Source organism: Epinephelus fuscoguttatus, linkage group LG5, assembly GCF_011397635.1.
Source record: "Epinephelus fuscoguttatus linkage group LG5, E.fuscoguttatus.final_Chr_v1".
Taxonomy (NCBI): domain Eukaryota; kingdom Metazoa; phylum Chordata; class Actinopteri; order Perciformes; family Serranidae; genus Epinephelus; species Epinephelus fuscoguttatus.
Genome location: NC_064756.1, coordinates 13,517,996 through 13,540,316, shown reverse-complemented (window position 1 = coordinate 13,540,316; position 22,321 = coordinate 13,517,996). Strand labels below are relative to the sequence as shown.

The 22,321-nt window shown below is 38.9% G+C and overlaps 1 protein-coding gene across 4 annotated transcripts in view; it reads left to right on the top strand.

Moving 5' to 3' along the window:
- veph1 (ventricular zone expressed PH domain-containing 1) overlaps positions 1–18,294 on the top strand; it is a 124,430-nt gene extending 106,136 nt beyond the window's left edge. For 3 of the 4 annotated variants that reach the window (XM_049576197.1, XM_049576195.1, XM_049576196.1), the window contains 3 exons: positions 8,114–8,250; positions 11,535–11,588; positions 11,947–18,294. In XM_049576197.1, coding sequence (XP_049432154.1) covers positions 8,114–8,250; positions 11,535–11,588; positions 11,947–12,129 — 374 coding nt within the window. In that variant the 3' untranslated portion in view covers positions 12,130–18,294. The other variant, XM_049576198.1, reaches the window with a different exon arrangement.
- Positions 18,295–22,321: the final 4,027 nt, after the last annotated feature.

Below are 22,321 nucleotides of genomic sequence, written 5' to 3'. Positions count from 1 at the left end.
TCTTAGACCCCAAGCCACCATTAGACCACTTTCAGAAGCAGATTGAGTTTGGATCCTCTGACGTGGGGTTGTATGAGATACTTATTCATAGTTGGTGTATTATAGTAGATGTCGGTCAACATGCCCCCAGTTTGGAGAAGCAGGCAGGGGTACTGCCACGGGAGTTGAGCAATGTACTGCTGCGGATGGGGTCAGCAGCAAAGCATATTTTAGCCACCTGAGAAAATCAGGGAACTGAGGCTGTCATTTCACTCCCTTCAAAGCCAGACTCCATGGAGAAATTTGATTTAATATTATTGAGCTGCTGGTCTACCGTTGCCTCATCGGTTGATTTGGTTTTGTTTCTGTGGGACTTTGACGTTTAAAAGGTTTAGTGCTGATTCACCAAACTCACACAGTAACACAAATAACTAACTGATGCAGGCAGCATCAGACCAGCAGCCTCTGTGTTCAGCAAGCTAAAATTATTGATTTTGTCAATGGAGTCTAGTGGCTTCGACAAGAGTGTAGATTGGGGAACTGGAGCAGATAACAGCTTCGCATCAGAAAGCGCTGCTGTGGCAAGGTGAAAATACTCTCAGTATATACATTTAAACTGCTATTGATTATTTTGAGATGGGACTATTTTAAGTTGCCAAATAATAATTAATTATAATAATAAATACATTTTATTTATATAGCACCTTTCATACAAGAAATGCAGTACAGAATGCTTTACAATAAGGGCAGTATAAGCACTGAGTGAACACATGACAATAGACATAATGGACATAAAACAGACAAGGCAATTCAATATAAAAGGACATTTAAAAACAGTTTAAAACATGGATTAAGTGATTCTACAATTTTCATTTAAAAGTGGTGGTGATTTGAGATCCTATCAGTCAAGATCTCATATAGTATTTGTTCTTGTGTCACCTTTTGGCCTTCTGACATCACTAACAATCAGAGCCTGTAATTCCCAGTGGGCACAGACTCACCAACAGACATTGATAAACCGAATGGCCCTTCATGAGTTAACCTCACTGCGGGTTTTATCTGTGCCGGGTACAGCCCACAGCTGCCCCAGAATCTACGACCACCCAGTTGTGGCACTGTGGATCAAATAGAACTCATCTCAGTCTCGTCTTCATCTTTCCATCTTTCATAAGATATAATGAATCATGACGTCATAAAATCATAGAATTGTAAAACTATAAATCAGACAAGTAAGATTTTAAAAGAGTTGCAGCAGCATGAAGTGTAAAAAGAACGAGTTTCAGACCTGTATTAGGAAAGTCGGAGCTAGTTAAAGGCTAAATTGAACAGATACGTTTTTAGCTTTCTTTTAAAAATATTTATCGGGCTAACTTCCCTGATATCTATAGGTGGTGTGTTCCATATCTTTGGGGTGTAACTGACAAAGGTTGCACTCTGATCTTCTTCCAGCTGTTGCTGGGAACCTCCAATAAACCGGCTAAAATATGTTTTGCTGCAGCCCCTTGTCCACAGCAGTACATTGCTTAGCTTTGGTGTTATACTCGGGCCTACTTTATTGAACTTGAACGTGCCACCAGCATCTGTATGTAATACACTGACTGTGGATAAGCCCCTCTAAAGATCCCAACTATCACTTACTACTGACGATTTGAACGTGTGATCAGAATTTTACAGAAAATTTACTGGATTGCTCAACTGCCTCAAAAAAAAAGCCAAGTCATATTTCAAGTCAGTGATTGTGCCACAGTACCTGTATTCATGCAAAATCAAATGGCTCATGTATATAAGACACTACTCAAGATGTGAAACATATGAACAGGTCTTTCACCAAAATGAAAATGGCCATGAAACAAGCCCACAACAATGTAGTTGAAGCCAGGAAACAAACCACAACAGTCCATTGGAAACTTTCTTACTCGTCCAACTGAAAGCTGTCCAGCTACATCCAGTATATGAGGTCAAGTTACAGTAAATGACAACGATGACTCATCTCATCTCACTGAAACAAATGCAACAACTTGACTTTGGACCCAATGCAATTTGGATTTGGAACATTTCACTTTTAGGTGACCCACTTTTGTATTTTCATCATAAACACAGCACATAACACTGAACATATTTACCATGTATGCATGCTGCTCACATTACCAGCTGCCACCAGCCAACATTTTACTTTATAATGCTTTATATTGCTTCAACATATTAAAAACTTGCTGACTTTGCCTAAGTGGCTCGCTGTGATTACACTCAAGCAACGAGCTGGTCTCGTGTTTTTAATAGTAAAGGAGAAAAGAGAGAAAGGTGAAGTGTTTTCCATTGTGAAGGCCAAAGTGGAGCCAGTGGTTACTGCAACTCCATGATGCTTTATGATATACTGTTGAGTTTAACTACTGGAATGCCTTTGAAGTAAGTGGTAATGAGCAGGGTTGTGTGTATGTGTGTGTGTTTGTACATGCCAGAAAAAGGTACGCAGGTTAGACATGTACCTCATTCTCTTCTGCTGTTTCTGGCACTGGTGAGTATTTTTACTTGGATGGCTCCTACATGCCGTCACCTAATCACCAAACTTACAACAGAGTTAAGTGGTTTGTGTGAAACCACCAGAAACAAGACAATAATTGCCTTAAAGGTCTAGTGTGTAAGATTTAGGGAAATTTAGTGGCATCTAGCGGTGATGATTGCCGAATGCAGCCTGCTCAGACTTCTACTGGTTAGAATTCCTTCAGTGTTTGCTGATTGGGAGGTTTTTACCGGTAGCCAAATTATCCGCAGAGGTCTCTTCCTCCTTAAAACAAATGAACCAGGTGGTTAAAACTGAATAAAGCAGTTTAACGTCACAAATCAGTGTTTTTTCTACCCTGTCCAGCACATTGCAGACTATCCTCTTGCCCAACATTTGCAAATGTGTGCTCACGGATTTTCTCTGATAGCTTGATAACTGAATTATCCACAGAGGTCTGATCCTCTCCAAAACAAATGGACCTGGTGATTTAAACTGGTAAAACCACAATATAAAGCAGTTTTACATACAAAAAAATCTGCGTTTTGCGACACTCTCATCGCGTCCATTCTGGGCCACTGTAGAAACATGGCAGTGCAACATGGGGATCTCTCAGACTCCACCTTGTCACAGTCAATAAAACTCTCCACAGTATGAACAGTGGTTACATGAGCCTCAAAACCAGCCCTGAGCAGAGTGACCATCCTCTATTGACCAATCAACAGACTGCAGTGTTCACAGCTCCACCTTTTAGTACCAGATCTGTGTGCTAGGTACCCCAACAGAGGGGGGACCAAAAATGGAGACGATACGGAACGGTTCCATTGGTTCCATCCACAACTTTTCACAGTGGAATCAGACAAAAAAGGTACCAAACTGAACTGAACCGTACTGTTCGGTGGAAATGTAGGTTGCTTAAGGTAACAAAAACGCAACCCAACTCTTATTTTCAGGTGATTATACACAAAGAAAACATACTCATTGTATTTTATTCCAGTTTTGCCAATATATCCCCTTTAGTCCTACACTGGACCTTGGAATTTAAGCATTCAGAAACGTGCATACACTTAAACATGTGCACATGCACTCCCTCATGCCTCTACATGTGGATTTGCGCACACATTCACTCATGTCTGGAAGACAGATCCCCTGTTTGCCAAAAGGAAAGAAAAATGGAAAACCCCAAGACAGACCCTCCATCATTTTACCATCAATCAGTGAAGACACGCTGGACAGAAGTTCTCACCTCCAGGAATTATGTTGCAAATTCAGGAGATTCCCTGGCTTAAGAGGAACTTTATCACGCTGTGCCAGAGCTTAAGTGAGTGTCATTACCACAGATGGAGGCTTGAACTGCACGGAAGTGATTTCAGAGAGCGCTTCTCAAGGGTGCTGTTAGATATTCTGGTAATATCATCAGGAAAGGTTGTGGTCATGAAGGATAAAGTGTAATACCTTGTTAATCACATGTAACCATTTCATCATATTTATAGTAGAGGAGTTGCTACGTGACGGCCCCTGGCAGTCAAACTTTGATTTAACATTTTGTTTTTGTTTTCACAGAGCTAGACATGTTACAAGATGCAGTTTTTCTTTTGGTAATGACTTATGGAAGTCTGAAACTTGACATTTAACATGAGAGGAGGGTGTATGTGGGGGTGGGGGTTGGAGGGGTGGGGGAATTTACTTGTTTACAACCACATTTTTTCCTAACTTTGATAGTTAACAAGGGTGAGTAAGTGCACTGTCAAGTGTGGTTTAAACCCATAGTTTTCTTTCACGACACATCTCACACTGTTCTCACAAAAGCCAAAAAACACCAGATTACAGGCACATTAATACACAAGTGCAACCATACTACATAACAACAGAGTAAACATAGTGACAAATACGGATAAGACATTTTCATATTTGGGCTTGAGGGCGTAATTAGGCTGGTTTGGAGGGACAGCTGTTTCTGGGAATGACTTTGGTTGGACGCTTGACTCCTGTCACAATTTTGAAATCCTGTCAGTCACTTCCATGAAGCTCAAAATGGAGCACAGGAGACACTGATAGAGAGGCATTATTTAGATTTAGAAAAAAATGTGTCACAGGTGATCTGACCACATGTGGACAGATCTAAACAGAAGCGTGAATTCAGCAGAAACACAACACACTGGGATCTGACTGAATCCAAAACTCAGCAGATTTGTTTGTGACCCGGTGCGTGCATGTGTGTCATCTGTGTCCGGGTCTCGTTTGACATCAGCCTGTCTCAGACGAGGTGAACTCAAGTGCTTGCCCTGAGGCCGACGACAAATCCAGGGATCACTTTCCAGGTGTCTGCATCAAAGCAAAGAGACGGCGTGGGGCACTGTGATTTATGCACCTGACAAGTTTATTTCTACACCCCAAATATAACAGAAATATTTGTCAGGTGACACAGACGGTTTGTCTAAACAGGCCGACAGGAAGTCAAGGTGCAGATGACACACACAGACTGATAATTTGGAAAGAATGTGAAGGTTTTACTCAGGTGATTGGCATCCCACAAAATCATCAGTGAAATTTAGAAAGTGTACAAATACTAAACACTCATCAGTCTTAGTCACAGCTGTAAATGTAACTACTGTTAGATTTATGGATGCGCTACTGCTGTCTCTAAAACTAAACAGTCAATTCACCCACAAAAGAAGGAGAAAAATGTCATTTACCTATAACAATATTTAAGATAATTTTGGCTTTATTTGCCCAATAAACAAACAAAAAATGGTCTGATCCTCTTAAAGAAAGTGTAGTGTTTATCTATATTGATTTATTTAGAAGTAATCGATTCATCAGTCTATAAATTATGAAAACATGCTATTAAATTCCCATAAAAACTTCTCCGACCCTACAGTAATGTCTTTATAATGCTGTAACAATTTAGTTTGGCCATCTGTCAACAAACTGAAAGGTATTTGATTTACAATGATGTGAAACAGATGACCTTTGATGGTTTGTCTTGTTTGGCGTCAGGCACCTCTGTGAATCATCTTTACAGCATTCCCACACATTCACACACTCTCTAATCAGATCGCAGTAATCTCTCCACTGCTTTACTCATGGTCGTGGATACAAAGAATGGCTCTGTTTGGTGGTCAGCATCTGAAGTCCTGGTGTACTGTCACCAGAAGTGAACCAGCCCAAATGTGTCTGTGGTCTGGTCTGGGGATCGCAGTCTCTCGAGTCACACAATCAGTTACTGGAAATTAATCTGTGGTCACTTTGATTGACACAGTTTCTTCATGTTAGAACAAAATAAGCAGATACATTTGTATGCAAGCAAAACACCCATTTACAAAAACACAGTGATAGATGCAATTATACACACACACACACACACACACACACACACACACACACTCAAATCGCCACTTGATCCAACTCAGTGCAGGAGGTTGATGTGGGTGAGTGTTTCCAATCAGACCAGTCCAGACTTCACTTTGTGGGAGTTCCCCTCGATCTGATCACACACACACACACACGAGTGAGACAAAATGCTTTTGTTGATTTAAACTCAGCAATTCATTAATGTGGACTGGAAGTTGATAAGTTCAAGTTTGTTTGTGTCCCACAGTTTCATGCAAATAAGATTTAAAATGCTTTACAACTAAGAGCTATAGAAACAGGAATGAATAAAAGTAAAGGAAACTGAGACCAGAACAGAATTAATTTTGTAAGTCTCAGATCAGCACGGCGGCTCCGAAGTGCTTTAGATGCACAAATGCTTAACTTAAGTTTACTTTTTGGAGAAAGCTATTGGGGGGGGGGCATGAAGCGGGCAGGTGCTTTGTGACCTTAAAGACCTGCAGGTTTCCCCACATTTAGTGCCTTTACTCACATCGCAATTGACCCTTTGCTAAGTCCTGCCCCCGGCAACAGACTGGCAAATCATATCATAGCATTGGCCCGGCTCAGACCAGGGTCTGACAACAACACAGCTGTGCTCCATTGACTCTAATGCAGTCGTTTCAGATTTCCTTCATTTTCAGGCTGGTATTGTGGATTTGGAGCTAAATGTGGTGTCTGGGGCACGTCGTGTATTAATGATACTCGTTACCTGGAGAGGCTGGAAAAAGATATATGTTTCTTCCCTGTTCCAAAACCAAAATCAGACCCTGAAAAGTGTAGGGTTAGCTAGCTAGCTACTGAAGGTATAGCCTACTGAATGTATACACATGCTGCTTTTGCTTTTTAATGATTATAACAGTGAAAAAAAGGCCGACCCTGCTGTACAGGAACCAGTGAAGGGAAGCAGGGAAACTTTGCTGATATTCAACCAGCTGTGTGTCATCACAGTGTGTGCAGATGAATGTTGTTTGACTGGCAGCAGCACAGGGGCGAAGAACACCATTCATCTGCACACACTGCGATGCGACACAGCTGGTTCAATATCAGCAAAGTTTCCCTTTATATTCATTGTCTTGTGTGGCGATCAGCAGTGATGTGGTGGTTCACTTTTACACTGTGATCTGTAGCCTATAGTTCGGCTTTAGCTTCTAACTATCTTTGTCTTTTTAACCTGTTGTTGCTGCTGAGTCAGTTTGACATCCTGGATATATCCTTCAAACACAGACTGGAGACCCCTCTGTTTGCTTCTCTCTGGAATCACTGTTTCATTTCTCCAAATATATGATAATATTTCTTCAGGGAGTGCAGTTAGTTACAGTGTGGGCTCCATGCTTACTCTGACAACTTGTTGGATCGTCATAAAGGGGCGGGGCTTAGTGAAAGGTCAGTTGATGTCTTATGGGTGCTTCTGGCTAGTACTGTATATATACTCATGTACTTTACGTCACTACCAGCACATGTCCAAAACCTACATTCCTCATTTCTTTAATGCAGCCATTGGTTTTCATTCATTTCTCTATGGCAGGACTCTCAGACATAAATTACTCACAGGCCATAAGCCAGGTTGCTCATTCCTGGCAGGGTGCATTTAAACACTTGGTGGTGATTTTTGACAAACGTTAAAGTAAACATAAATTTAAACCATACTCCACACTGAATCGTATTTATCTACATGTCTAGCAGAGTAATGCCAGTGACATTGTCCAGAATTAGGTAATTTATACATAATAATTGCTAGAAAAATAATTTATTGCTGTAAAAAAGAATCCAAATAGGAAAAACATTGAAAAAAAATTGAAATTTGTGAGGCAGATGTAATAATGAATTCTAAACTTGTAGGGGGTCTTATGAAATAGCCTTGTGGGTTGGATCTGGCCTGCCCTGTGGTGTAAAAATCAACATGCAGAGGCCTGAAACTGGCTGGTAACTGGTTGGTTGCAAAACATGCCACATTATTTATTTCACAACCAGAATTTTTACATATTGTTTATGGTTTGGGCTAGAGTCTCTGGCAGCGTAGCTCATGAAAACAGGGTTGTTCAATAGCTGACTCAGGTCTCAGATGTAAGATTTTCCCACCAGCTCATGAATGCATCAAAGTGGCAGACCTCCAGATCAATCCACTGATGGTCTGCTGTAATGTAAAGTAAATGTGCGAAAAACATAAGGTAATACTAATCTATATTCTTTCTGTCTCTTTTTCTATTTCTTTTTTTGTTTCTCCCCCGTCTGTCCTTCTGTGCCTGTATTGCCCCCTAGTCGTGAACCAGGAGGGACAGCCTCTCATCGAGGGGAAGCTGAAGGAGAAGCAGGTCCGCTGGAAGTTCATCAAGCGCTGGAAAACCCGCTACTTCACCTTGGCAGGAAACCAGCTACTCTTCCGGAGAGGCAAATCAGTACGTAGCCAGTGAAAGTGAACCCTCATCACACATGCACACCGTCTCTGGCCTCTCACACAGAAAATCTTCATTAATGTTTCCCTGTTCCGTGTCGTTTGAATCATGATGAAACTCTGTATGAAACAGTGGAAATCTCATCTCGTGATAAGCTCAACTGTCCCTCAGGAGCATCTGGTGAATCCGAGTGTAACAAACTTTGGCCCCGGTTTGGACTCTTGGGGGATTCCCAAGGCCAAATCATGATGCTGCAACAACATGAGTCACTCTCACCCACTATAACTCGAAGCAGATATCATTACGCACAAGTAGCAAACAGAGCAGGAGGTGCTGCCTCGTGCAGTACGTGTGCACAAGTGAGAGAGAGACCAATTTTATCCGAGCAAAGGTGAGGAGATTTTCCTCCGGGTTGCAACAACAAAGTTTTTACTCCAACTTCCCCGAGTTTGCTTGAGACTTACTGTAAGGGTCGAGCAAAGGCTGAGGTCACAGATCGGAGTTATTGTGCAAAGGGAAAGTTTGTTTAATCAAAACACAGAGTGAAAGCAGCACAATGAAAAATCTGCTGAGGTCAGAGGTCTGAAAACGTTTGCTAAAAAATAAGGTTAAGTTTGATTTTATCCAGCTGACGGAAGAAAAATATTGTCAGTCAGCTCGGTTCGTGAGAAAATCAGATTTATTGGGAAGTTTAACTACACCTGTGTGTAGCCGTGCTTATATTTGGGTTTATGGCAGAGTGGAACAATTAATTATAATTGAAATAATTTCCACAGCCAACAGGAGATTGGGTGTCCTCTGGATTTTAGAACATGTTTATACAATCAACCCCAAAAACTAGCACGAGGCACGACATCTCAGTGGAGTATCTGGAAACAGTGGGGTATTCTCTGGTGGTTGAAATGCAGAAGTAGAGTTGAGCTCTCTCTTTTTTTTTTAAGACTCCTAACAATAGTCTTTGTGCTCCTAGCCAGATGGTAATGGATTCCTCTCTTTTCGCAGAAGCCACAGATTGGAAAGGTTTTGCGTCTTTGTTCTCAGAACTCGGTCCATCTTTGCCAGCGCGTTCTGGAGGTGGTTGGTATGTTGTGAAAGAGCTTTTCCCAAATGGAGAGTGAGATTAAGATCCAAAAAAAATTGTGTTGTTTTCTCCACAGTGATTGGTTGAGCAGCTTTGACACAGTGAGAGGTTTGAAAAATTCCCCAAAACCACACAAAGCTAAGTGTTGTATCTCACTCTGGTATTCAAATTGATGCATGTATTTCCAAGTGAGTCAAATTATCTGAGAAGAATACCAATTCTCTCCATATTACAGCTTACTGCCCTGTGTCTTCCACTTCATCCTCAGTTTCCTCCCTAAAGGAAGACTTCACCCACAAAATGATCATTGTACAGCTATTACTCACCCTGTGTCACGTTGATTTGGGGAAGAAATCTTGGTCTTTCCTGCGTGCCTTCATGGTGAACAAGGAATACAAAAATGGAGAAAATTCTTGATGAATTGGAGTAAAAGGGGGGCCGAGTTTAACAACAGTAAAACGTACATCAAAACCTCTTTTTATAAAACTCCCACACAACTCGTGCAGTATAACCAAGTCTAGTTTATCCAGATGTATTCTCAGTACTTCCCAAACACATGCATTTTAGCTACAAAACCTCACTACTTAAAACACTTAGGTGTAAACGGTCTCATGCATGGACGAGAGCACGCCAAGGCAAGCACGTGCATTTGAACCCTGCTCAGTGGAATGCACGAGCGGAGTTCAAATGCACATACTTGTCCTTGCTTGTTACTCATATGCAGAAGAGCTTTAAATATAATGTTTTGGCAACAGTGCATGTTGTGCACGAGTTGCGTAAGAGGTTGTAAACAGATGTTTTCATATAGCTTTGCTGTTAGTAAACGCAGTCCCCTTTTCCTCCAATTCCTCAAGAATTTTCCCTGTTTTTGGATTCTTCGTTCATCATGGAGGCATGTGAGTAAGTTCAAGTTTTCGCCATGACTTCAGCGTAACCTGGGGTGGGTAGGTTATATATACAAATGGTCATTTTGTGAGTTCCAAAATCCGGCATATCATGTATTTACAAAGTACAAATATGAATATGTGCACATATGAATAATAATGAATGAATGAATGAATAATAATCTCAAGTCTTTGGCTTCATACCAGCACCACTGTACCCCAAAATACAAGCTGTCAAATGCAATGAAAGAATTAATTCGTTACATATTTAAGGTACAAAATCATAGCAAAAGAAAAAGTTGAGATGAGGTGTGTTTGATTGATGTTCTAAGTCATTATTTTAGTATTATGAGACAACAGCTTGACGGACTTTCTCTTTAGGGTATCGTTTTTCATAGGCCACATGGCTAATATCAATCACATGTCCAGTTGAATCACTTCATGAATCCACTGACATGAATCGTCTGTGGGAAACATCAGACCCTCAGCACAGCCAGCCGGGGGGTAAAACTGTGAACAAGTCTCTCCCAAACACACACACACACACACACACACAAACTACAGAAAGGATGTGGGCAGTTGCCATGAGTGTTGCATCAAGCTCTGGTTATGTGGTTATAACCACATAACTAACGATGGAGTCAAAAGACATGGCTGTGGTGCAATACACACACAACTACACCTCCTCATGCTCACAAACACACACACACGTTCAAAATGAGACACTCAAAGAAACAGAGATGTGCTGTGCAGCAGAGCTGGAGAATTTAATTTCCTGTCCTGGAAAAGCAGCAGAACAAAGTGTAATTGTTCATCCTGTGAATGGTTTGTTCTGAGGTAGCACACACACATGTGAAACACTGTGACACAGTATTGTGATGCTGAAAACAGGAGGCTACCCCTGACATTGTGGTATGGAGACATATTGATATGCTTAAAATGCACAAAGACCCTTTTAACATGGCTGAAGAGTGGTTTATTTAAACAAAAAAATCACATCAAGCTACAAAAATCATACAACTCTACTGCTTTTCTGTACTTGAATACAAATTTGAGGTACTTGTACTTTACTTCATAACATAAACATAAAATAATCTTATAAAATATCAGACATTACATAGGATGACAAAAATCTAACAGTATATAGAAAAGCTAAAATGTCCTCCATGTCAACCAACATCAGCATTAAAATGGTGCTTAAATGTTTATGTATCAGTAATGATAATCAAAATACATAATATCCAACACTGACATATTTGGAATTTTTTTGAGAATTTTTACAAGATGGTTTTGACTTCTCTCATTGTCTGTCCTCCCCACAGAAAGACGAACTGGATGACATCCCTATTGAGCTGAGCAAGGTCCAGAGTGTCAAGGTGAGGAGTTATATTGTGATCATCTCTCAAAAACCTGCTGCCAAAACCCGTCAATCGTCACCACTGATCACATGTTTTTGCATTATTGGTGATTTACCTCCTTTTAATCTTTAAAGGAGGTTAATTTGTTGTCAATTTAATATCATCTGTTCCTGTTACAGTGTCCTTTGTGGATGGTCTACATTTTCCTCAATCAGATTTTATACGATTTAGGAAGGCACATCCCCAAATACTACAACAATTACTAGAAAGAAGCAGGCTACATAAAACCAAGTCATATCCATTTCAAAAACGACAGCAGCATCTCTTCCCAGACAGCAGAAGTCTCTTTCTCATCTTTCTTATTGTTTCTCCATAGGTGGTAGCCAAGAAGCGGCGTGATCGCGGTCTGCCACGAGCCTTTGAGATCTTCACTGACAGCAAGACATACGTGCTGAAAGCTCAGGATGAGAAACATGCTGAGGAGTGGCTGCAGTGCATCAACGTGGCTGTGGCTCAGGCCAGAGAGAGGGAGAACAGAGAGGCGACCACCTACCTGTGAGAGCAACGGCAACACAGTCAGCTGACGAGGACACATACTGTACATGTGCGGACTATTGCAAACTCATGCATACACAAACACTGTGTGATGTTACTACACACTATGCTGAGTACTATTTTGTTTAGCTGTACACAACAACATCCACTGCCAGTAGCATAACTTTATATCTGTCATTGGGAGCATACAACGCCTGTCAGAAACAAACAAAAACTCATGCAGTATTTTTTTTAAAGACTTGAAATAAACCAGCAATAAAAGGCTGTATGGTGTGTATCCAACCAGAATGAAGGATGGTTACACCATGGACTCGTGATCCATCTACAGCTGTGGACCATCATAAATGTGTGTTACAGTACATAAGTGTTAAAGACTGAAGTTTCACCTGACTGGATCATACAGCGCGGAACTTTCAACTTCCTCCGCTCGAGCCCAGACATGACTGCGAGCTTCAACAACCAAACAAAACCAGCATCTGTGGAAACTTGGGATTTCTGGGTTTAATGGTGCATGATGATTGAGATGAATTTGAGGCCAGAGTAGTATTTAGCAATAAAGACTTCATAGAAGCTCCGACCTCATAAGGACTTGAAGCAATAATGAGACTGAACAGATTCTCTTGAAAGGAAGGAAGGATGATGAAGAGGAGCCTAATGGACAGCAGATGGGAAGGGCATTCAATCCTGAAACTGTGTGTGTGTGGTTGTGTGTGTCTGTATCTGTGTGTGAGAGAGTGTATGATGAAGTCTTAAAGGAAGAGTTCAACATTTTGGGAGATGCATGTTTTCACTTTTTGCCAAGAGTGAGATAGGAAGACTGATATCATTCTAACGTCTGTGCTCTAAATATGAAGCTACAGCCAGACATTGGTTAGCTTAGCTTAGCTTAGCATAAAGACTGGAAATGAGGGGAAACAGCCAGTCTGGCTCTGTCCAAAGGTAACAAAAGCCTCATACGAGCACCTCTAAGGGTGCTTTCTCATCTGCCCTGTTTGATTCAGTACAGATGAACTCAAGTTAGTTTGCCTCCTAAGTGCAGTTTGTTTGGGCAGGTGTGAACACAGCAACGACCGGCCCAAGACCTTCTTGAAGATGTGATCTCTCTCTACTGCACGGCTGTAAGGTTTCTTGGAGGCATGGTTGCGTGGTTGTGACGTTATCACAGTGACAATATTTTTGACAGACAGACATATAAACACCTGAAAAAGTACTCACAAAGGTTTCCGTGGTAGTTCCCACTACAATAGGTGTCTCCAGGACTAAACTTCTTCATGATGACTCACAAAGTGAAAACAATACCTGCCAATGCTGTTGCAGCAGGTAACAACGTTATCGTGGCTGGAAACAACTCTGTTGCTGCTGGTAAACATGACAAGTTGGGGTTTTTCTAGTCTCGCCACCAGATAATCAGAGAGCTCCGCCTTCTGATAGTCTGGGGACACTCCTTTCTAAAGTGTGATTAACACACCAGAGAAAACGGCCGGCAACAAAGCAACGCCTCTTGCATTTTTGAAAAGGACACGCCCTCCCGGAAACGTGCGCTCCCCCTTTTCTCGTCTGCAAGGACACAAACACACAGAGAGCTTGAAAATGGATGCTGAGAGATTTAACTCCGTTTTATCAAACATGTGCTCAGTCCACATGATTGTGGAAATGAAGGACTTACAGCGACTTTGTTTTAACTTTTAACACAGTTGGACTATGTTTACGAGCACAAGAGTTCAGCGAGCCACCGAAGGACCGCCCTGCGGATTTACTATTGGTTCTGCAATGTAGGGAGTTTTTTTAAACTCTGAAATTGTATCCACCCATCTAAACACAAAATCAGGGAGAAAGTCATCAGTCTTTAGTTAAGCGAAGCGTCTAAAGACTGACTTGTGAGTCTAGGGTTTTTCAGGTGTTGTGGGACTATGTCTTGGCCAGGTGCGGTGACTTCCTGGGGTATCTACTGGTTGCCAGGCAACCCCATGGTGACTGCAAGATTTCGGGATGTCACTGCTCCTAACCAAGAAACAGTCCCGCACAAAGACATTTTCATATTAGGTATAATTATCCGTATCAAGTACCAGAACGATCCTCTCCCTTCCTACATTATCACCCATGGCTGTGCAGTGCAGTTCAGCGCATGCTGCTGGCATATGTAGATTTAGGAGGAGATTGGCGGGGTTGAGAAATGCCTGTGCAACTTTACTCATAAACTGCTACATGGGTGAAATAGCTGTTTTCACACCTGTTGCAATCTGTACCCAAGTACACATGAACCATACTCCAGACCACCTACTCAAGAAGACTCAGGCATGGATCAATGTACTATGCCTGGGTATGTGCCTGAATATGGTTCTCAGTGTTCACACCAATTAAACAAACTGGACTTTGTTGTCAAGTGAACTCAGATCCGGGCTCAGGTCCCTGATGTAAAAGCCTCCCAAAACTTAATGACCTTTGGACAGAGCCAAGCTTGCTGTTTCCAGCTATTCCAGCCTTTATGCTCAAATGTGCTAATCAGCTCGCTAGCTTCATATTTCTTTAATAGACATTTAACGGACATGACTACAATGTTGTCATCATCATTAGCAAGAAAGCGAAAAAGCATGCTTCCTAAAATGTGTAACTGTTTATTTAATATACATATTTTTTTCATGTAAAATATGGATATACATAATTTATCCAACATTTTAAACTAATTTGTGTCAAGTATTTTTTTGTGTTTTTGATTTATTCTCTATTTTTCATCACTAACAAATCTATTTTCCTCCAGTCAGTCTGCAACAGCTCAAGTTGAGCTATTTAAAAATCAGAAATTTTCCATCCAACATATAAGAATGCCTTGTTTAAAGAAAAAACATTCAGATCCTATTTTCTGTTTCTGCTCTTGTACTAAAGTAACTTATGAAGCAAGTCCCCTAAGAGTTAGTGCAGTGGTCAGATTTCTGTTCTGTTGCAATCTAAGTACTGTATGGACCAGGCTATTTTTGGCTTTCCGAACAAGAAACGTCTGCAACAATTCCCTCCGTGTTTTACGAGGAGCTCAACTGTTGCTCAATAGTAAAGTTTGGGCAACAGAGTTCTAAGAAAACAGTGAAATAAATTAGAGGTTTCCTTGTGGATTTCGAGACCATGCCAGTCCAGTCATACTGATTTAATTTCGATCGATGATTCAGTGAAGGTTTTTGTTTAGACAGCGAGAGACTGAAGGTGATGTGCAGCAATCGCAACCTTCTTTCCAGAGGTCAGAGTTTAAAAGCTTGTGAGTTTACAGTGGAAGTGAGCATCTGACTGTTAACATTTTAACCTCCAGTTTTTCCTCTGATTTCAGTGGACTCAAAGAAGAGTCTCAGTTTCTACCTTTTTACAACTTTCCACTGGTAAAACCAGTCTGTAGTGGTACGGATGAATATGGAGCAGTCTTACTCCCTTATGTTCCTCACTAGCCAGGAAGCAAATGACAAACATGTTGACCCAGTTAAGCTCTGACTGCCTGCACCAGACAAACATTCACGGTCGGCTGTGGCAAATCAATTATTTCGTATGATGTCTGATTTTGATCTTTATCTGGATCCACATGTGAGGTGTGGGTCTGCCCACAGGTGGAAGCGTTGCTCTCCTCTGTGGTATCAAATGCTTTTGGCTTTGGTTAATTACATAAAACGCACTGTTCGGAATACTTTAAGGTGGCCTTAATCTTAACTCGTGTGACAGACAAGGGCATTTTCTTTGGTGTTACCTTGTCGTAAAGCTAAAACCCTGTCAGCTGTGTACTTGCAGTCATAACACTGCCTTTCCCAGCGGGTCATGTTACCACTGTTTGTACTTTTTGCTGTCCCTGTGCCTCACCCCCTGCATGGCAGAGCTGACCTGCATCTGCTGACACATAATATTATTTACATCATGCCTCTCCTTCACATTTTGATTGTGTCCCCCTCCCCCTTTCCTTTTCTTTCTTTTTTTTTATGACCCACATACACAGCTGGCTATGCACCCCAAAGTCAGGGGGATTTCTCACAATAACTGCAAAAGATGACTTTTTTTAGGCTTGCTAGTGGTGTGGCTCTGGGGATGGTTATGTCAGTCTTCCTGTTGGTGTGTCCATCACGTTGGTCCAGGCTGAAATAGCTCAACAACTATTGGATTTAGATTTTGTAGAGTCATTCATTGACTTTGCTGACCCCATGATTTCTCCTCTAGTGCCACCATCAGGTTGACATTTGTGGTTTTGAGTGAAACGTCTCAACAACTATTCTCGTCAGATTCAGTACAAGCATTCATGTCCCTCTGAGGATAATATCGTAAATATCATTTGATGCTCCTTTAAGTTTTAATTCAGTGTCATCATCGGGTTAAAATTTCAACTTGTCCTATAGTTTGGTTTATGACCATCAACCTTAGCTGGCCTTTGTGTTTAGTGTTAATTGAGACTTGGATTATACTACAAGAGTTATGTGAGAGTTTGTTTTGCTGTCATTAAATGTGGACCCAAATGACTTTAATTTATCAAGACTTTTTTCCCCATTTTTGGATTCACAAAATTCAACATAAGACAGGGTGAGTAATTGATACACAAGTGGTCATTTGGGGGGTGAACTATTCCTGTAGGCGGCATAGTGGTACAGTGGTTAGCATTGTTGCTTCACAGCAAGACGGTTCGAATCCAAGGGTGGGGGAGCCCTTCTGTGTGAAACTTGCATGTTCTCGCCTTGTCAGTTTGAGTTTTCTCCGGGTACTCCAGCTTCCTCCCACAGTCCAAAGACATGCAGGTTAATTGGTGACTCTAAATTGTCCATGAGTGTGAATGGTTGTCTGTCTCTATGTGTCAGCCCTGTGATTGTCTGGTGACCTGCCCAGGGTGTACCCCACCCTTCACCCAGTGTCAGCTGGGATAGGCTCCAGTCCCCCCACGACCCTTAACAGGATAAGCAGTTATGAAAAATGAGCTATTCCTTTAAGTATAGCTTCACAGTGCCATCAGCATGGATGCAGACTCGAATAGTGAAATCAGACATCTCACATTAAGCCAACCATGGTTGCCCTTTTTTCATTTGTCCAAAAGCAAACAAAGTTGTCAAATGTCAGACATTATCATTTCACAGACACCAGGATTTTCAAACTTACTGACAATTCCTTAATTTGTCTTGCGGAAAATTCCTACCTTTCTGGGCTGAAACAAACAAAAGTATATGTGCTAACCTATACTACACTTTCACACACATATTACTTGACTGCAGCTGCTGGCGAGCAAACGTTAAGTCCACTGCCACCCGTCAGTGAGGTTCAGAAAGTCCTTTACTCTTCACTCTAAATGTACCATGAAGCTGACTTTAGCCTTTTCAGTTGCACAGTGTTGATTCCTTGGTGTTTGAAGTGAATGTCTGATCATATGAATGTCAAAGTTACAATGTACAGTAACAATGTGAATGCTCTCCACCTTCACCCTGCCATGTGGGTCTAGTTTCCAAGCCTTGGGGGGGGGGGCGTGTTACAGCCAAAATGAGCAATTGTTTTAGGGTACTTTCCTCGTAATGAAATACATTTGTAGGCAGCTGTGTAAATAGACTGAGGGATAGATAACTGTAGCATCTATCTATCTATCTATCTATCTATCTATCTATCTAATGTTCGTCACACTGGAGAGTAGTGAGTTATTATTTTCGCTACGTTAAAGCACAATGAGATTTTACATTTACAGTTTAGAAAGTAGATATCAAGATGGAAACTGCTGTAGATCTCAACAAACACACACTGTATATGTGAAGATGATGAGTGTTAAAGTTTCTGAATGTATAAAACGACTTCTGAACATAATTATCAGCCTCGTGTAAAGAATCATAGGAAAAGGCTTTAACTTTTTACTTTAGAGTGTCGTTAAATTACATTTGATTTTGTGTTTGATTTTTGATATAAGGTCAATATTTATTTTTTACCAGCGCTGTAATAACACTTCAGTGATGTCTTGAACGACTACTGAACAAAGAATGTGACTTCTGTCTTCCCTTTGCTTTTTCCATTGTGTTTATATAGCTATGAAATAATACTACAAACAACTGAATGATGTTTTTTATGTACAGTTAAACTGCTATCGTTATGGATTGTATATTTGCTTGTTGCACCTTTTGCATGTCTGACACTGTCTTCTTTTCTTTTTTTCCTGACAGAATTATACATTAAATCTTTAACAGTGAAATGTCTCAAGTCTGGGTTTGATCACTTGAAGTAAAAAAGAACTACAAATAAGATAATCAAAGAAATTGAATAATGGTTTCCTGGATCGTCACAAGAAGAAAGGAGGAAATTGATTTGAACAGAGACGGGATTGTTTCTATGCGAGACCAGCTTTAGCTAATTTGTCCAGTTGAATTCACTTACTGGGCTGACTCACTGAGCGTTGCCCACAATGATAGTGATCCTGAGGCCAAAAGCTTCTATCTGTTGCCTCAGTGCTCTCCTGGGAGGATGCAAACACACAAACACTGGCAGCAGTATACTAAAATTACTAAAATTATTCCATATGCCCTCAGATTAAACCAAAGCATTCCTTCCTCCGTGTATGTAGTTTGGTGCTATTCGTTCAATCCAAAAAGCTTTCTCCAACTCCACACCCTTCAGATTGGATCTCTCTCCCACAGTCGGTCTGTCATGATGGTTGTGATCCAGAAACCAGTTTCACACATCAGCTGAACTGAGGCTGGCAGAGCACATTACTTGACATTCCCAAACTGCCATTATGTTCTCATTTCAAGCATTCAAAAGCACTCCAAGAGACAGATTTGTTGCGCAGGAATGGAAAAAAGGTGGACCAGCTCAACCATGAGCTTTAGAGGATGACTCAGTGTGAAGTATTATGGAACTTCTGGCAAGAAGTAGTGTGAGTGTATGATATTTGATTACGGGCATCAAGTCTGTCATTTCTTCACTGCTAACAGCAGGAAGTATCAAACCTCTTAGAGCTATTAAAGTTTTAGTTGGAACATTGAAGCATGTTCATGAAAAAAGTCTTTATGACACACTATACTATGACATTTTTCGTTAAAAAAAAATCTTATGATGTTCTATATCATGACATTTTTACACATTTTCACAAACTATACTCTGACATTTTTGTGTTATGAAGCAATATATGATGACTTTTTGTCCCCTTTTATATGACATACCTATGACACTTTATCACTTTTTTATGACGTACTATACTATGACGTTTTTGATGAAAAAATTACGACATAGCCTACTATACAATTACTTTTTTATGAAAGATTGACAACATACTATACTATGACTTTTTTGATGAAAAAAGTGAAGACACACTATGACTTTTTTATGAAAAAATCACAACATACTATACTACGACTTTTTTTATGAAAAATGGACAACATACTATACTATGACATTTTTGATGAAAAATTGACATCATACTATACTATGACGTTTTTGATGAAAAATTGATGACATACCATACTATGACGTATTTGACGAAAAAATGACGACACACTATACTATGATGTTTTTGTTGAAAAAAGGACAACTGACGATACTATGACTTGTTTCATGAAAAACTGACAGCATACTATACTATGACATTTTTGAAAAAAATAAACAACATACTATGCTATGACTTTTTTTGAGAAAAAATCACGACATACGACACTATGACTTTTTTGATGAAAAATAAACGACATACTATACTATGACTTACTTTATGAAAAAAATCACGACATACTATACCATGACTTTTTTGATGAAAAATTGACGACATAGTATACCATGACGTTGTTGATGAAAAAATGACAACATACTATACGATGACTTTTTTTGAGGAAACATAAACGACATACTATGCTATGATGTTTTTGATGAAAAAATGATGACATACTATACTATGACTTTTTTTGATGAAAAATAAACAACATACTATACTATGACGTTTTTTTTAGGAAAAATAAACAACATACTATACTGTGACGTTTTTGGTCAAAAAATGTCGACATACTATACTATGACCTTTTTTTTAGGAAAAATAAACAACATACTATACTGTGACGTTTTTGGTCACTATACTATGACGTTTTTGGATGAAAAATTGACAGCATATATGCTGTCAATTTTTCATCCAAAAAGTCATAGTATACTATAGTATACTATGATGTTTTTGATGAAAAAATGACGACATACTATACTATGACTTGTTTTGAGGAAAAATAAATGACATACTACGCTATGATGTTTGTGATGAAAAAATGATGACATACTATACTATGACTTTTTTTATGAAAAATTGACAACATACTTTACTATGACGTTTTTGATGAAAAAATGGATGAAATCCTGACTTATTTTATGAAAAAAAATCACGACATACTATACCATGACTTTTTTGATTAAAAAAAAATCACGACATAGTATACTATGACGTTTTTGATGAAAAAATGACAACATACTACACTATGACTTTTTTGATGAAAAAATGACAACATACTATACTATAACTTTTTTCATGAAAAATTAAAGACATACGACACTATGACTTGTTTTGATGAAAAATAAACGACATACTATACTATGACTTTTTTTATAAAGAAAAATCACGACATACTATACTATGACTTTTTTGATGAAAAATAAACGACATACTATATTATGACTTTTTTTATGAAAAAATCACGACATGCTACACTATGACTTTTTTGATGAAAAATAAACGACATACTATGACTTTTTTGATGAAGAAAAATCACGACATACTATACTATGACTTTTTTGATGAAAAAAACACGACATGCTATACTATGACGTTTTTGATGAAAAAATGACAACATACCATACTACGACTTTTCTGATCAAAAAATGACAACATACTATACTATAACTCTTGATGAAAAAAAATCACGACATACTATACTATGACTTTTTTGATGAAAAAAATCATGACATGCTATACTATGACTTTTTTTTATGAAAAATAACGACATACTATACTATGACTTTTTTGAGGAAAAATAAACGACATACTATACTATGACTTTTTTGATGAAAAATTGACAACATAGTATACTATGACGTTTTTGATGAAAAAAATCATGAGAAAATGTCGACATACTATACTATGATATTTTTGAAAAGAAAATGACCACATACTATACTAAAAAAATCACGACATACTATGCTATGACTTTTTTTGAGGAAAAATAAACAACATACTATACTATGACTTTTTTTGAGGAAAAATAAATGACATACTATAGTATGACGTTTTTGATGAAAAAATCACAACATACTATACTATGACTTTTTTGATGAAAAATTGACGACACAGTATACTATGACATTTTTGATGAAAAATGACGACATACTATACTATGATGTTTTTGATGAAAAAATGATGACATACTATACTGTGACTTTTTTTTATGAAAAAAAAATCACGACATACTATACTATGACTTTTTTTATGAAAAAAAATCACGACATACTATACTATGACTTTTTTTGAGGAAAAATAAACGACATACTATGTCTTTTTTGAGGAAAAATAAACGACATACTATACTATGACATTTTTGATGAAAAATTGACGACATATTATACTATGATGTTTTTGATGAAAAAAATCATGAGAAAATGACAACATACTATACTATGACTTTTTTGATAAAAAAAATCACGACATACTAGGCTATGACATTTTTTGAGGAAAAATGAACAACATACTATACTATGATGTTTTTGATGAAAAATCACAACATACTATACTATGACTTTTTTGATGAAAAATTGACGACATAGTATACTATGACATTTTTGATGAAAAATGACGACATACTATACTATGATGTTTTTGATGAAAAAATGATGACATACTATACTGTGACTTTTTTTATGAAAAAAAAAATCACGACATACTATACTATGACTTTTTTTATGAAAAAAAATCACGACATACTATACTATGACTTTTTTGAGGAAAAATAAACGACATACTATGTCTTTTTTGAGGAAAAATAAACGGCATACTATACTATGACTTTTTTGATGAAAAATTGACGACATAGTATACTATGACGTTTTTGATGAAAAAAATCATGAGAAAATGTCGACATACTATACTATGATATTTTTGAAAAGAAAATGACCACATACTATACTAAAAAAATCACGACATACTATGCTATGACTTTTTTTGAGGAAAAATAAACAACATACTATACTAT